General features: G+C 37.9%; 3 protein-coding genes across 14 annotated transcripts in view; 1 reads left to right on the forward strand and 2 right to left on the reverse strand.

Annotated features, from left to right (window-relative positions):
* The window catches only part of LOC124315050 (lysine-specific demethylase 4C-like), a 291,933-nt gene that overhangs the window by 99,808 nt on the left and 177,440 nt on the right, over window positions 1–14,685 (reverse strand). The window lies entirely within an intron of this gene.
* LOC124317895 overlaps window positions 1–14,685 on the forward strand; it is an 81,989-nt gene that overhangs the window by 7,473 nt on the left and 59,831 nt on the right. Inside the window, exon 3 of one of the 2 annotated variants that reach the window (XR_006912393.1) lies at window positions 8,810–8,822. The exons of the other annotated variant lie outside the window; for it this stretch is intronic. The gene's annotated coding sequence lies outside the window, so the exon portion shown is untranslated. Of the gene's footprint in view, window positions 1–8,809; window positions 8,823–14,685 lie in introns of those variants that run through there. 2 annotated transcript variants of the gene reach the window in all.
* LOC124316492 (serine/threonine-protein kinase/endoribonuclease IRE2-like) lies at window positions 584–14,557 on the reverse strand. 3 transcript variants are annotated; one of them, XM_046782487.1, is made up of 3 exons: window positions 14,268–14,557; window positions 956–1,611; window positions 584–896 (listed from the first exon to the last, which is right to left on the reverse strand). In XM_046782487.1, the coding sequence occupies exons 1-2, from the start codon at window positions 14,471–14,473 to the stop codon at window positions 1,101–1,103; spliced, it is 717 nt and encodes a 238-aa protein (XP_046638443.1). In that variant the 5' UTR covers window positions 14,474–14,557; the 3' UTR covers window positions 584–896; window positions 956–1,100. The 3 variants fall into 3 exon arrangements, with proteins under 3 accessions (XP_046638443.1, XP_046638450.1, XP_046638433.1); XM_046782494.1 differs by lacking the exon at window positions 14,268–14,557 and adding an exon at window positions 5,750–6,151; XM_046782477.1 differs by lacking the exon at window positions 14,268–14,557 and adding an exon at window positions 1,682–1,955.

Genomic DNA, 14,685 nt, shown 5'->3' on the forward strand with positions numbered 1-14,685 from the left:
TCGAATCAGCTGACCCAATTTGTCATGAACGCATCGCAAACTTCTTTTAAAATTTTCGTTACCCATTTTTTTTTTAAATTCCATCCAGTTGTCTATTACGCAATAAAGCGTAGGCTTCTTTTTCCGTCCTTTTCTTCTGTTTTCAAGTAAGTTCCATCCAATCTGCTACGTAATCGGTACCTTCTTCTACTCTAATCAACTGGCCGCCATTCGTTATAGTTTTCTGGTTAATCTGGATGTTGTTTAAACATGAAGTAATTGCAAGACTTCGGTGCGATTTGTTTCTTTATAATTTCTCTGGAAGTAGTCGTGCGTTTCTTTAGTCACTTTGAATCCACTTTTGATTAATAATTTTGTAACGTCGATTATATTTTCGTTTTTATAATATTTGCACAATTTAATGAGAGCATTATCTCCTACATTGGTTCTGCAATTGATATCGATTCCCTTTTCAATCAAAAATCGAGTAATGTCGATTAAATTATATAATTATAATTATATAACGTATTCGTTTTTGCAATTGACATCGAATTATTATATAATTATAATTATATAACGTATTCGTTTTTGCAATTGACATCGATCCCATTTTTAACGAATATATTGAGGATTGGCAAAAAGCTTTTGTTTTCATGTTGTTTACGATTTTTGCACCACAAAAGGAGAGCATTTTCGCCGTTGCTGTCACATGAATTGACGTTGGCTCCGATTTGGATCAAGAGACTAAATATTTCAACCAAATTTTCACTTATCTTTTCGCTTTTTGCTAAGCACAATAGCGGTGTCAATCCTTTTTCATCTTTGGCATTGACATCCGCACCTTCTTGTATCAGTTTTCCGATTTCTTCTGCTATTGGGTTCCCTTCCGCTAGTATTGGAAACATCTGCTGTGAATTCTAAAAAGAACAAAACTGTTTATTGCATGATAAAAAGTAAGAAAACGTTTGCCTTATACCTTCAGGATAATTTCGGTGAGTCGATTAACGACATCAGACGAAGTAATTCGATTTTTTGGGTCTTTTTCTAACATTCTTGTGATTGTAGTACGAATGTTGTCAGGGTCTATACCTAAAATTATTTGTAATAGGCTTTGACTCAACTTACTCGGGAGGATTGGCTGATTTATTTGTTCTTAAGTTGATTTGAATTTGATGACTTGTGGAACCAAAAGGATGAACCCCTCCCGAAATGGAATAGCCAAAGACGAGTCCTTCTGCGAATACATCGCTCTGGACTGTTCCTCTTTTCTGAACTTCGTTTCCAGTAGAACTGACCTCGTCCAGTAATTTTAATATTTCCGGTGCGGAATAATCGTATGTTCCTCTCACTCCGCTTATTGTGAAAGAACCTCTTTCGTTGACTTGTTTACTGAAACCGAAATCAGCCCATTTCATCAAAACCTGGTTTTTGTTTGGATTCTCCCAAATGAGAACGTTCTGTGGCTTGATGTCGCGATGGACTAATCCCCTTTGATGAATGTACTCGAGTCCTTTAGCCAATTGAAGAAGAACTTCAGTTTCTGGTGGCATTGGGCCGCGGTATTTTTTCGGGTCGTCTTTTTTGAGAAATAGTTGGTCCAAAGAGGCATCACACAATTCAAGGGCGAAACTTCTATAAACAAAATTTATTTTCGAAAAGTTTTGAAATGATAATTCCAAAACTATTTGATTTTTTTAAATACCTGAAGTCTAGGTCCTTTTCCACGTGAAATAATTTGATGACGTTTTCATGATGTAACATTTTGAGGGCCTTCTCTTCTTGTTCGTTGCTTGCAGCGTCCTTAATCAAAATTCGTTTGACGGCCACTTTAGTTTTACCCCAAACCCCTTCGAAAACAGTACCAGAGAATCCTACACCTAAAACTTTTTGACGATCAAAGGTCAACATGCTAACAAATGAATTAACTTGCCAAAAACACTTAAATAGGTCCACTTTTGCTCAACTGAAGGATGTGGTTATTTAATGCGAGAAATACAACAGTATCTACAGCACTTTTACATTAAATCTAGTGACAAACGTTCTTTTATCTGTTTTTTAAATGATAAATTGATAAGCACATAGGCAAAGCACATATACATAGGCTGTTTTGTAGCCCCCTTTATTATCTTTGTCTATTTCGAAATTGATTAACTCGGTACCTTTAGTCAGCCATTCCGTCATCATTCTTGATAAGTCACAATTTGAATTTTATTCTGTCTCAGCAAGCCGCTGATTCTATTTTTTGCGGTCTGTAGGAATTCGTTTGATGGCTACTTGAATTCCACCCCATACGTCTTCATAAACAATACCGTATGCTCCCTAACCTAAAATCTGCACGATTAATTGTCAACATGCTAACACATGAATCACCTGGCTTTTTTCTTATAAATAAACTCAAGTTAATTTTCTTCACATTTAACTGACAGAGTGAGAGATGTAACCCCCTCCCAAAGAAGTACAATGCACTTTTTTAAAAATTAACTTTGATAAGCATGATTAAAATCAAAAATGTTTTCCTTTGTGGAGACAGTTTTTATCTTTATCCATTTGAAAACTATTAACCCGGTATCTTTACAGCCTTTACTAATCACTTAACAACGCGCATCATTTTTGTTATTTTTTTTAAATTAGCAACTCATCAACAGTTTCTGTACATTTTTTCTATAGACGTTATTAGTATCCATAGGCTAAGTATGAGTCAAGCCGACCCCCTAGCGGCGCGTTGCTGTGTGAATAATATTTGAACTTTCCTCGCTCGAAGCAAAGTGCAACTAGAACATTTTCTAACCAAAAAGGATTTGCCGCCACACCAGCACTTACTCGGAAATTCGATAGATGGCAGCCGTTGTCGGTTTCCTATAACTAACCTGAATTATTATGAATCAGTGTTATCTTGAGAAATCAGTTTACCTTTAATCGGGATTCATTCAAATTGACTTCTCTCTTAGGCACGGGGGTTAGAGCAAAAATTTGATTTTATTTTCTTTGTTTAGAATCATAAAAATGGGAATTGTATTCTAAGACAAAAAAGAAGGAAATTAAGCAAAATCAAACAAAGAGACATTACCACAACTTAATCTAAGCCAAAATCTTCAACAGTTCCAGATTTGTCTTAAGCGTATGGAAAAGATTGGCCAAATATGCGACGCCGGACTCGAACGTTTGATGCTAAACGTTTCCATTTGGGATGTCCGTTTACCGAATCGTCTTCGGTGGCCTTAAACAGTTCCTTAATGTCAGTAGACGCATCATCTTCACGTAGATGTTTCTTGCATTGAACGTACTCTTTTAGCGAAATGATGCGTCTTGGCGCCGGATTGGGGGTTGAAGTCGTTGAGGGGACTCTTCCAGTTCGTCAATTGGAATGGCATTTCTCTCTATATTTTCTGCTTTGGGTGAAAAGTTAGTGAGCTTTGGGAGTGTTACATCAATAGAGTGGTCTACCGATTCATGCTCAAACACTTGTCACGCAACAACCCGAGAACATGGTTATCATCTTGTCGCATCTTGTTCACATTAAATGTTTTCGTTGAACCTTTTGTCGCTGTTCTCTTCTTCTTCTTTGATTTTCTCTCAACTCAATTTCGGCCTTTTTCGTTTAGGGACATATGCAAGCGATTCTTCTTTAGGCCAATGGCGAAAAAACGAAATCCAAATACACCCAATTTGATTTGCTGGTGTTGTCCAAGTCTTTTTTTTATTCGCTTAGATTTCCTTCCGCTTTTTCAATTTCCCGCTGAAACTGTTTTTCCTCTCTATTTTTGGCTCTACTTTTCTCCTTATCGTTTCTTCAAATGTCTCCTTGATCCAGTCCGTAATATTTTTCTTCTTTACACGATTCTTACAATCTTACTTTCCTTACAGTTTAATCACCTGTCGAATCAACTGACCCAATTTGTCAAAAGCATCGCAAACTTCTTTTGAAATTTTCGGAACCCGTTTTTTTTTTTTTTTTTTTTTTTTTTAATTCCATCCAGTTGTCTATTACGCACTTACGCAATAAATCCGTATCTTCTTTGTCTTCTATTTTTAAGTATTCCATCTAATCATCTACTTAATCGGCACCTTCTTCTACTCTACTCTTCTCTCTCTTGGGAGTAGTCACGCGTTTTTTCAGTCCCTTTGAATCCACTTTTGATTAATTTTATAACTTCGATATAATTTTCGTTTTTGTACTTTTCGCACAATAAAGTGAGAGCATTACGTCCGTATTCTTGTTTGCTATTGATATCGATCCCATTTTCAATCAAGAGTCGAGTAATGTCAATTAAATTTGCGTTTTTATAATTTTCACACAAAATGGTGAGAGCATTACGTCCGTATTTGGTTTGGCAATTGATGTCGATCCCATTCTCAATCAAGAGTCGAATAATGTCGATTAAATTTGCGTTTTGATACCATGTGCACAATATGGTGAGAGCATTAATACTGCAATTGGTTTTGCAATTGATATCGACCCCATTTTCAATTAAAAGTCGAATAATGTCAATTAAATTTTCTTTTCCATAATTTTCGCACACTAAAATGAGAGAATTACGTCCGTATTCGTCTTTGCAATTGACATCGATCCCATTTTGAATGAATAGTCGAATAATGTCGATTAAATTTTCGTTTTCATAATGTCTGCATAATAAAACGAGAGCATTACGTCCATATTCGGTTTTGCAATTGACATCGATCCCATTTTTAACGAAGAGATTGAAGATTGGCAAAAAGTTTTTGTTTTGATATTGTTTGCGATTTTCGCACCATAAAAGGAGAGCATTTTTCCCCTTGCTGTCAAGTGAATTGACGTTGGCTCCATTTTGAATCAAGAGACTAATTATTGCAACCAAATTTTCACTTATCTTTCCGTTTTCTACTAAGCGCAATAGCGGTGTCAATTCATTTGGGTCTTTGACGTTGAGGTCCACACCTTCTTGAATCAGTTTTCCTATTCCCTCCACGCTTGGGTTCCCCTTTGCAATTAAAGTGAACACCTGCTGTGAATTCTGAAAGGAACAAAAGTGATTTATGCATAATAATAGAGAAGAATCAAAACGTTTTCGTGAAGTTTTTGGTCTTACCTTCAGGATAGTTTCGGTGAGTTGATTAACGACAACGGACGAAGTAATTCGAATGCTTGGTTCTTTTTCTAACATTGCTGTGATTATATTATTAAAAAATTTTCCCGTTTCTACTTCGGTTCCCGTTTCCGGAAGATTGGCTGGTTCATTTGTTCTTAAGTTGATTTGAATTTGATGACTTGTGGTACCAAAAGGATGATCTCCTCCCGAAAGGAAGTAGCCAAAGACGAGACCCTCTGCGAATACATCGCTCTTGACTGTTCCTCTCTTCTTATCTTCGTTTTCATTAGAACTGACCTCGTCTAGTAATTTCAATATTTCCGGTGCGAAATAATCGTATGTTCCTCTTACACCACTCATCGAGAAAGAACCCCTTTCGTTGACTTTTTTACTCAAACCAAAATCGGCCCATTTCATCACCACTTGTTGGGTTGTAGAATCCGAACGGATGAGTACGTTCTGTGGCTTGATATCGCGATGGACTAATCCCATTTGGTGAATGTACTCGAGTCCTTTAGCCAACTGAAGTAGGGCTTCTATTTTTTTCGGCATTGGCCCACTGTATTTTTTCGGGTCATTTTCTTTGAGAAATAGTCTATCTAACGAGGCATCACACAATTCAAGGGCGATAATTCTATTAAAATATTTATTTTCGAAAAGTTATTTTTAAGAATGTTAATTCGACCATTTGATTTTTAAAATACCTGAAGTCTTGGTCCTCCTCCACGTGAAATAATTTGATGACGTTGGTATGCTCCAACATTTTCAGGGCCATCTCTTCTTGTTCCGTTGCTTTTTCTAGAGGAATTCGTTTGACTGCCACTTTCACTCCATCCAAAGAACCTTCGAAAACAGTGGCAAAACCTCCCACCCCTAAAATCTTTTTACGATCAATGGTCAACATGGTAACACATAATTTAACTGGCCAAAAACACTTAAATAGATCCACTTTCGCTCAACTGAAAAGTGTGGTTTTTGATGCGAGAATTATAACAGTTTCAATATCACCTGTAAATTTAATCTAGCGATAAAAATACTCTTATCTGGTTTTTCGATGATGACTTGATATAAGCGCATAGTCATGGCTGTTTTGTAGCCACCTTTATTATCTCTGTCTATTTTTAAAATTGATTAACTCGGTACCTTCAGTCAGTAAGTCCGTCATTGATAAGACATAACTTAAATTTTTTTTTGTCTCAGCAAGTTATCAACAGCTGATTCTCCATGAATTCGTTTGACGGCTACTTGAATTCCACCCTAAACGTCTTCATAAACAATACCGTATGCTAACCTAAAATCTGCACGATCCATGGTCAACATTCTAACGAATGAATGAACTGTCTTTTTTTCTAAAAAGAAACTCAAGTTACTTTGCTTAACATTTAACTGACAGAGCGAGAAATGTAACCCCCCAAAAAGTGCAATGCACCATTTTCTTATAATAACTTTGATAGTCATCACGATAATGATTAATGACTAGAAATAAAAACATTTTTGCTTTGTTAAGTGACTGTTTTTATCTTTGCAGCCGTTATACTGGACACTAACGTGCACCATTTTTGTAATTTTTTTTTTATATAGCAACTCATCAACAGTTTCTGTCATTTAAATTGTCCATATAGCGACTATAGTCTATAGTTACTTTTCTCCCTCGGGCGATGTGAAAAGTACAACATGTTTGTGTTGGACAAATCCTTGTAAATATTTAAAGTAATGTGTAATTGTTATCATTTTTGTCAAATTTTTAGATGCCCTCACTTTCGATGTAGTGAATAGCATTTTTGAAAAACCATCAATACCAACAATCCTGATCGGAGAAGACTGAAGAAACATAGCAACAGTTGTTACATGTCACATAGCCATCGGCCCACCAGCAGTCCCGCCGCGAAGCTGTACTACTTCCCATCAAGTTAAAAATATAATTCGCTTGTTAAAATTCGAATTTTTAATCAATGTTTCTTTTTTTTTTCTTAATATAGAAGTAAAATAGAAGAAAAGACATTGATCTGGCCACCTAAGACATGCAACTTTGTACATTAACGAGCCACGCGTACAACAAAACACACCGATGTCAACGCAGATCTTTAAATGTGAGTGCCTGAATTCTCTGTTTGTTTCTGTGTGAAATGCATTCATTTCGTTATTTTTATACTTTGCACATGATACACATAACAAGTAGCTAATATTTAATTTTGATTGGGCGGTTAGTGGTTCGACATTTAAAAAGGAGTGGTTAGACTAAAGAAGGCTAAATAATTTCCAGATGCGATTACATTTTTATTTTTTAATCTCTTTACCCTAATAATGTTAAATTCTTTCAACGACGTCCGATGACGGCATTCTGTCCTCCGGGTGGTGGGCCAACATTGTCAATTGAAGTTTATATACTAGTTACGCTATTTATTTGTTCAATTGGACATGACAACAGTTAGGCGAAGAGGTCACACAAAATTGATCAAAGAACCGCTTTCTGTACCACCTACGCAATCCTTTAAAAAACCCGGAATCATTTACGATTTTATATATACAAATTTAAAAAGCGTCATGAATATGTCTGCCTTTGAGTAAATTTAATAGCCGATCATTGGTAATCATATAGAGGTAAATTGCAGTACTAGTGCAGAGCTATAATGCAATAATTATTTAGTTTAAACATCTAGAAAGCGATTCCCAAGAAGAAAAGACGAGAAAACGTTTCAACGATGGAATCCTCCCCTATTAACAAGGTGGCTGAGATAAAGTCGGGATTTCAACTACACTTTAGATGATGGACAAATTTAGGGGAGGTCATCATGTTAACACGGAACTGAACAAAAGCTCAATTATATTTGTTCTCAATTTCTCGTATGGCCAAAGCCCTGTCCTCTATGTACACGTTAGTATAAACGCTTTTTCACGTGATGCCTTGAGTGTTAGTCTTCATGAAAGCATTGTAAGCGTAGTTTACTATCGTTTTTTTTTTAAATTAAATAGATGTCTTATTTTTGCCGATGTTGTCAATTTTGAAATCCGTCACGTGACAATTGGCTCAAGACGAAAAGAAGATTGACGGTTAAGTAAAACTTGTTTCGAGATGATCAGCGGGTTGTGTCAGCGCTTGATATCAAACTGCTTTTAAACTTTTTGGAGCGGTTTGAATTTAAAGAGTGATCGATTTTTAATTATTTCTTAAGTATTGCTAATTTTAAATGTGTCGTCTGCTGTCGTTTTTTCTTTACGAAAAAAGGAATGATCATTTTTTTTTTAAATCGTACACGAGGCTGCACGAAAAATTGCCCAACAAATAAAATTACAAAAATGTGGTCGTCGTGTCAACGGAGCTGGAATTGTGGAGCTGAAATAAAAGACTTGAAATTGATCTAGAAAGATATTTTGAATGTTATTTCCTAACGTTTATCACGTAAGCCCTCTGTTGTTGCATGGCAGTTTGTTTGCACTATGTAACATTTTCTTTTGTACATATTTTAGGTCTGAGTCAGCCATTGTAACAAGATAACCAAGGTTTACCTACCTAACATCAGCTCCAATCTCAACATCATCACTTGGTAATAATTGTCTTTATACTTTTTAAAACCTGCATGAGATGACCTGATAGATATTAGGATTATGTATGACTCTCATAAATGCTGTGCATTACACAGAAACCTGAAATTCTCCTGTTTATAAACAATTAGGGTTTACCCACCGTCTGACTTTCAAATTTTCCTTACTTGTTGTTTCTGTCAATACTTTTCATAACCCATTGTTTTTTTTTTTTTTATTAGATAAACAGCATCCTGTTGGATTGAAGAAACTGCCGATGTTGTTCAAGTTCTTCCTTTTTCCCAAAATCTTCTCTGTCCTCGTGTACACCCATGTAAGGTGTGTCTGTGGCTGTAGGCTATTCACGAGGACACTCTTTTGCTTTCCCTCCTGGTGGATTGAACTTTCCAGCGAATGGATCGAGCACTTGGGGATGGATGCCTGGCCGTATTTCCCAGGCTTAAAGGTAGGAAACAATGTCTCTGTTCTTCCCTTCTGACTTTTTGGATGGCGTTGATTGTAAATCGTAACATAGTACGGACTACGGAGTAATTTATTATTCCTGAGCTATGACACTGGAACTGTCTTTTGTCGTTTTTTGTTGCCTCAGTCAGGGTTCATTCATTAATTCATTTACAGAAAGATTGCAGATCAGGCTAGGTTTTGTACTCACAACCTTGTCTGCGGAGTAAACAATTAAATCCAAAAATAGTTAAACTTTCTACACTTGAAGCAAAGTGCAACGAGAACATTTTCTATTTCTATCCAAGACGAACTTGCCGCCACACTTGCACTTGCTCGTCAATTCGATAGATGGCGGCCGTTGTCGGTTTCCTATATAACTAACCTGAATTATGTATCAGTGTAATTATCGTCAGAAATCAATTAACCTGTAATCGGGATTTATTCAAATTGACTTGGTCTCACAGGAAGGGGGTTAGAGCAAAACTTTGATTTTATAATATTTGTATAGAATTATAAAAATGGAAATTGTTTTGGTAGACAAATGGGAAGGAAATTAATAAGCGAAAATGTTCTCGTCTGCGTTGGACAAGAGTTCCAGGTTTTGTGTTGGGCGCGTCTGAAGGGTTGGCTGATTCCAGGGTACAGGTCGACACGGGACTCGACATCAGCTCATTATTGACATTTGCCCAACTGGCGGCTAGTTCGATCAGCAGAGGCCATAACTTCGCCACAGGATAGGTTAGGTTGCTGGTTAATCTGGATGTTGTTTAAACATGAAGTAATTGCAAGACTTCAGTGCGATTTGTTTCTTTATAATTTTTCTGGAAGTAGTCACGCGTTTTTTCAGTCACTTTGAATCCACTTTTGATTAGTAGTGTTATAACGTCAATTAAATTTTCGTTTTTGTAAAATTGGCACAATATAGTGAGAACATTTCCTCCGTTGTAGGTTTTGAAATTGATATCGATGCCATTTTCAATGAAAAGTGAAGTGATGTCAATTAAATTTTCGTTTTTATAAAATGCGCATGATAAGCCGAGAGCATTATATCCGAACATACCTTCGCAATTGATATCGATCCCATTTTCAATGAAAAGTCGAGCAATGTCAATTAAATTTTCTTTTTGATAATTTTTGCACAATGAGGTGAGAGCATTATATCCGTATATGTTTTTGCAATTGATGTCGATTCCCTTTTCGATTAGGAGTCGAATAATATCAATTAAATTTTCGTTTTCATAATGTTCGCATAATAAAGTGAGAGCATTATTTTTGTCTTTGTCTTTGCAATTGATATCGATCCCCTTTTCAACGAAGAGATTGAGGATTGCCAAAAAACTTTTGTTTCGATGTTGTTTACGATTTTTGCACCACAAAAGGAGAGCATTTTCGCCGTTGCTGTCAAGTGAATTGACGTTGGCTCCGAGTTTGATCAAGAGTCTAACTATTTCTACCAAATTTTCACTTATCTTTTCGCTTTCTGCTAATGTCACGTGGAATCCAGAAACACACACGTGTTAATGGATTTCACGTGAATCTCTTTCACCCTTCTGATTGTAAGGTCAAGTAGAGTTATCTACTTGACCATCTTAATGACTCTTCCGTATGCACTTTCCACTTTACCCTCGAAAGGGGTTGAAACTGTTTAGCGGTCATCTAGACCTTATCTAGATGACCATCTTTCTCTAGATTCTTCCGGCGTCACCCGGTAACAGGGGGACGCTTTCCTTTAAATACCGCGAGTCAAATGAGACTCGGGGGTGAGTCTGTTCTCGGCATCCGCTTAGGTTGTTCAAATACACTCAGTAGCCTACATCTCTAGAAATCCCCGTCACAATTGGTGGAGTCGCAGGTTCCGATTATTTTCATATTTGTCTTTTCTTTCCCCTTTTGAGAACTTCACATTCTCATTCCTCTTCTTGTGTCCGGTCTTTTTGTTTTTAATTTTTTTTTATTTCGTTGTCTTGATTATCCCTATTGATCTTTACTATAGGAGATATTTTTAAGATTTTTGTGGCCCCGTTGCACCCATTTATTTTGGGCCCCGTTCGTATTTTTGCGCCACCCGTATTTTAATTTTGGCCCCGTTTCACACATTTTTGTTTGGCCCCGTTCGTATTTTTGCGCCACCCGTGTTTTATTTTTGGCCCCGTTTCATCGATTTATTCTTGGCCCCGTTCGTATTCGATTTTGACCCGATATATATATTTTTTTTTTATTTTTTTTTTCTCCTCGTTTAATCTCGATCGCAGTTTTTTTTACCGTCTTCAGTTTCGGCCGGTTTCGGCTCGCTTTCTCGTCTCTTGTTGAGTTCGGTCCTCCTTCTCTTTTCTCAACCCGAATCCCAGTTTACACCGATTAAATAGTTTTTCGTTAGGTTCCATTCAAATTTTTTTTTATTTATCTTTGTTTTACACCGGTATTTTTTTTTTACCGTCAATATCATCTTTTATAGTACCTCGCTCTTATTTCTTACTTAACACATTTTTGTTTTCTCCTTTCCCGCCTACATTGTTCTTCGTCTTCCGTTTGGTCTAACGTCTCTTCTGTATTTTTCCAATTAGTCTTCGCCGCTCTTTACAGTATTCTTTTTTCTTTTGTTATTTTTCCTCCTTCTACCTTTCCTTGGTGTTGCTTTATTTCCCCATCAGTGACAACTGCGTCGTTCTCTCGTGCAAACGTTCCGTGAACTTAGTGAAATAGTGTCCCCGACATTTACTATTTTTTGAGGTGTGTTATACATGAGTGATCAACGAAAACGCTCATCTCGATATCCTACGTGTGGGCGCGCTCCCAGTAGACGACTACACCCGGAACTTTTTCCTTCGTCCCAGCCTCCGCCAACTCAAGACGAGGAAACAGTGACTGGACATACCGTCGCACTTCCTCAACCTCGACCGTCGTCTCCTCTGAGTGCTGCTCTAGACGACGACGTTTCACCATCGATACAACAGGATAGCGACGAGGAGTCTTCAGTTACTTCATCGGCAGATTCCGAGAACGAGTTCTCTATCGTTAGAGTGCCAGTACTGCTTCCTCTACGTATACTTCCATTAGCACCCATGGCGGTGAGCGTGCAAAAATTCATTGCGCCACCTGTTTTTTCAGCATCGCCTGAAGAAGACGCGGTTGATTGGCTAGAGCGATTCGAATTAGCGGCGACTTACAATCGTTGGTCAGATGCTGATCACGCACGAAATTTCGTGATGTATCTGGAAGGCGCCGCCCGTAAATGGTTTCTTGTGCATACTCATCCGAACCATTGGGAAGATTTACCGGTACGACCAAACCCAGCTGACCCCACATTACCCAACTTGCCGGCGGCCATCGGTTTAAAATCCCAATTTTCGGCGGCGTTTCGACAAACAAATTTTTCACTAATACAGGAGAGTAAGCTCAGGCAGAGGGAACAAGGAAACGAGGAGGATGTGGTAGCGTACTTTTATGACATAATAAACTTGTGTCGCATTGTCAATCCAACCATGTCGCAGGAGCAACAGCTCCAATACTTGTACCGGGGTTTGAAACCAACTTTATTACAGACGATCTATCCCTTTCAGCCGGCATCGACGACGGATTTTTTGGAGTTAGCCAAATTACACGCAGAGGCCAGCAGTTTGGTTAATCGGAAAATTTTATCACAATCACTATTGGCGGTAGCTCCGGACGTGTCTCATCCGTCGACGGTGTCGTCGACTAATTTGGTCAATGAATTGGCGAAATTAATAACCGGTCTCCAACAAACTATCCAACAACTCCATCGCCCTCCGACAGCCGTCCCGCCACAAGGACTCAACTCTTCTGGAGCTTCAATTTGAATCGGTCGGGTCGCACTAGAAGATCCATCGAAGACAACTGATTCTCTCGTTCCTCTTTCTTTTCTTGTAGCCATCGGGTCGATGGCTCCTTCGGGGGGGGGGGGGGGATCTGTCACGTGGAATCCAGAAACACACACGTGTTAATGGATTTCACGTGAATCTCTTTCACCCTTCTGATTGTAAGGTCAAGTAGAGTTATCTACTTGACCATCTTAATGACTCTTCCGTATGCACTTTCCACTTTACCCTCGAAAGGGGTTGAAACTGTTTAGCGGTCATCTAGACCTTATCTAGATGACCATCTTTCTCTAGATTCTTCCGGCGTCACCCGGTAACAGGGGGACGCTTTCCTTTAAATACCGCGAGTCAAATGAGACTCGGGGGTGAGTCTGTTCTCGGCATCCGCTTAGGTTGTTCAAATACACTCAGTAGCCTACATCTCTAGAAATCCCCGTCACACTAAGCGCAATAGCGGTGTCAATCCGTTTTCATCTTTGGCATTGACATCCACACCTTCTTGAATCAGTTTTCCGATTTCTTCCGCGATTGGGTTCCCTTTCGCTAGTAACGCAAACATCCGCTGTGAATTCTAAAAGAAACAAAAAAAATTGTTAATGCATAAATCATAGTTAAGAAAACCTTTTCGAGAATTTTTTTTGTCTTACCTTCAAGTTAATTTTGATGAGTCGATTAACAACGTCAGACGAAGTAATTCGATTATTCGGTTTTTTTTCTAACATTCTTTTGATTATATTACAAATTTCTCCCGTTTCTATGCGCAAACAGAGAAATTTTCGTAAAAAAATTAAATTGATTTTCTAAATTATTGGTTTTTCGCTCAACTTACTGGGCAGATTGACTGGTTCATTTGTTCTTAAGTTGGTTTGAATTTGATGACTTGTGGTGCCAAATGGATGAACCCCTCCCGAAATGAAATAGCCAAAGACGAGGCCTTCTGTAAATACATCGCTCTTGACTGTTCCTCTTTTCTTATCTTCGTTTCCAGTAGAACTTTCCTCGTCCAGTAATTTTAATATTTCCGGTGCGAAATAATCGTATGTTCCTCTAACACCACTCATTGTGAAAGAACCCCTTTCGTTGACACGTTTACTGAAACCAAAATCTGCCCATTTCATCACCACTCGTCGGGTTGTTGAATCTGAGCTGATGAGCACGTTCTGTGGCTTAATGTCGCGATGGACTAATCCCCTTTGATGAATGTACTCGAGTCCTTTAGCCAACTGGAGAAGCACTTCTGTTTCTGGTGGCATTGTGCCGCGGTATTTTTTCGGGTCGTCTTCTTTGAGAAATAGTTTTTCCAAAGAGGCATCACACAATTCAAGGGCGATAATTCTATAAAATATTTATTTTCGAAAAGTTTTAGAATGGTTATTCGACTGTTTGATTTTAAAAATACCTGAAGTCTTGGTCTTCCTCCACGTGAAATAATTTGATGACGTTGGGATGATGTAACATTTTCAAGGCCTTCTCTTCTTGTTCGATACTCGCGGCTTTTTCTAGAGGAATCCGTTTGACTGCCACTTTCACTCCATCATAAGCACCTTCGAAAACAGTGGCAAAACCTCCCTCTCCTAAAATCTTTTTACGATCCAAAGTCAGCATGCTAACAAATTAACTTGCAAAAAATAAAAAGACAACTTAAATGTGTCTACTTTTGCTCAACTCAAGGGTGTGGTATTTGAAGCGAGAAATATATAACAGTACTAAACAGCACTTGTAAATTCTATTTACTGATAAAAGTAAATACTTCCATCTCGTTTTTCGATGATAAGCAACTTGATAAGCACAAAGTCATGGGATCCATAAATATTAGG

The sequence above is a fragment of the Daphnia pulicaria genome, chromosome 1 (assembly GCF_021234035.1).
Source record: "Daphnia pulicaria isolate SC F1-1A chromosome 1, SC_F0-13Bv2, whole genome shotgun sequence".
NCBI lineage: Eukaryota > Metazoa > Arthropoda > Branchiopoda > Diplostraca > Daphniidae > Daphnia > Daphnia pulicaria.

Excerpts from the sequence above, each read along its gene's own strand:
- LOC124316492 (XM_046782487.1), bottom strand. The coding sequence starts at position 14,473 with ATGCTGACTTTGGATCGTAAAAAGATTTTAGGAGAGGGAGGTTTTGCC. Across the intron at positions 1,612-14,267 it reads GAGGAAGACCAAGACTTCAG|AAGTTTCGCCCTTGAATTGT; the intron begins GTATTTTTAAAA and ends TTTTGTTTATAG.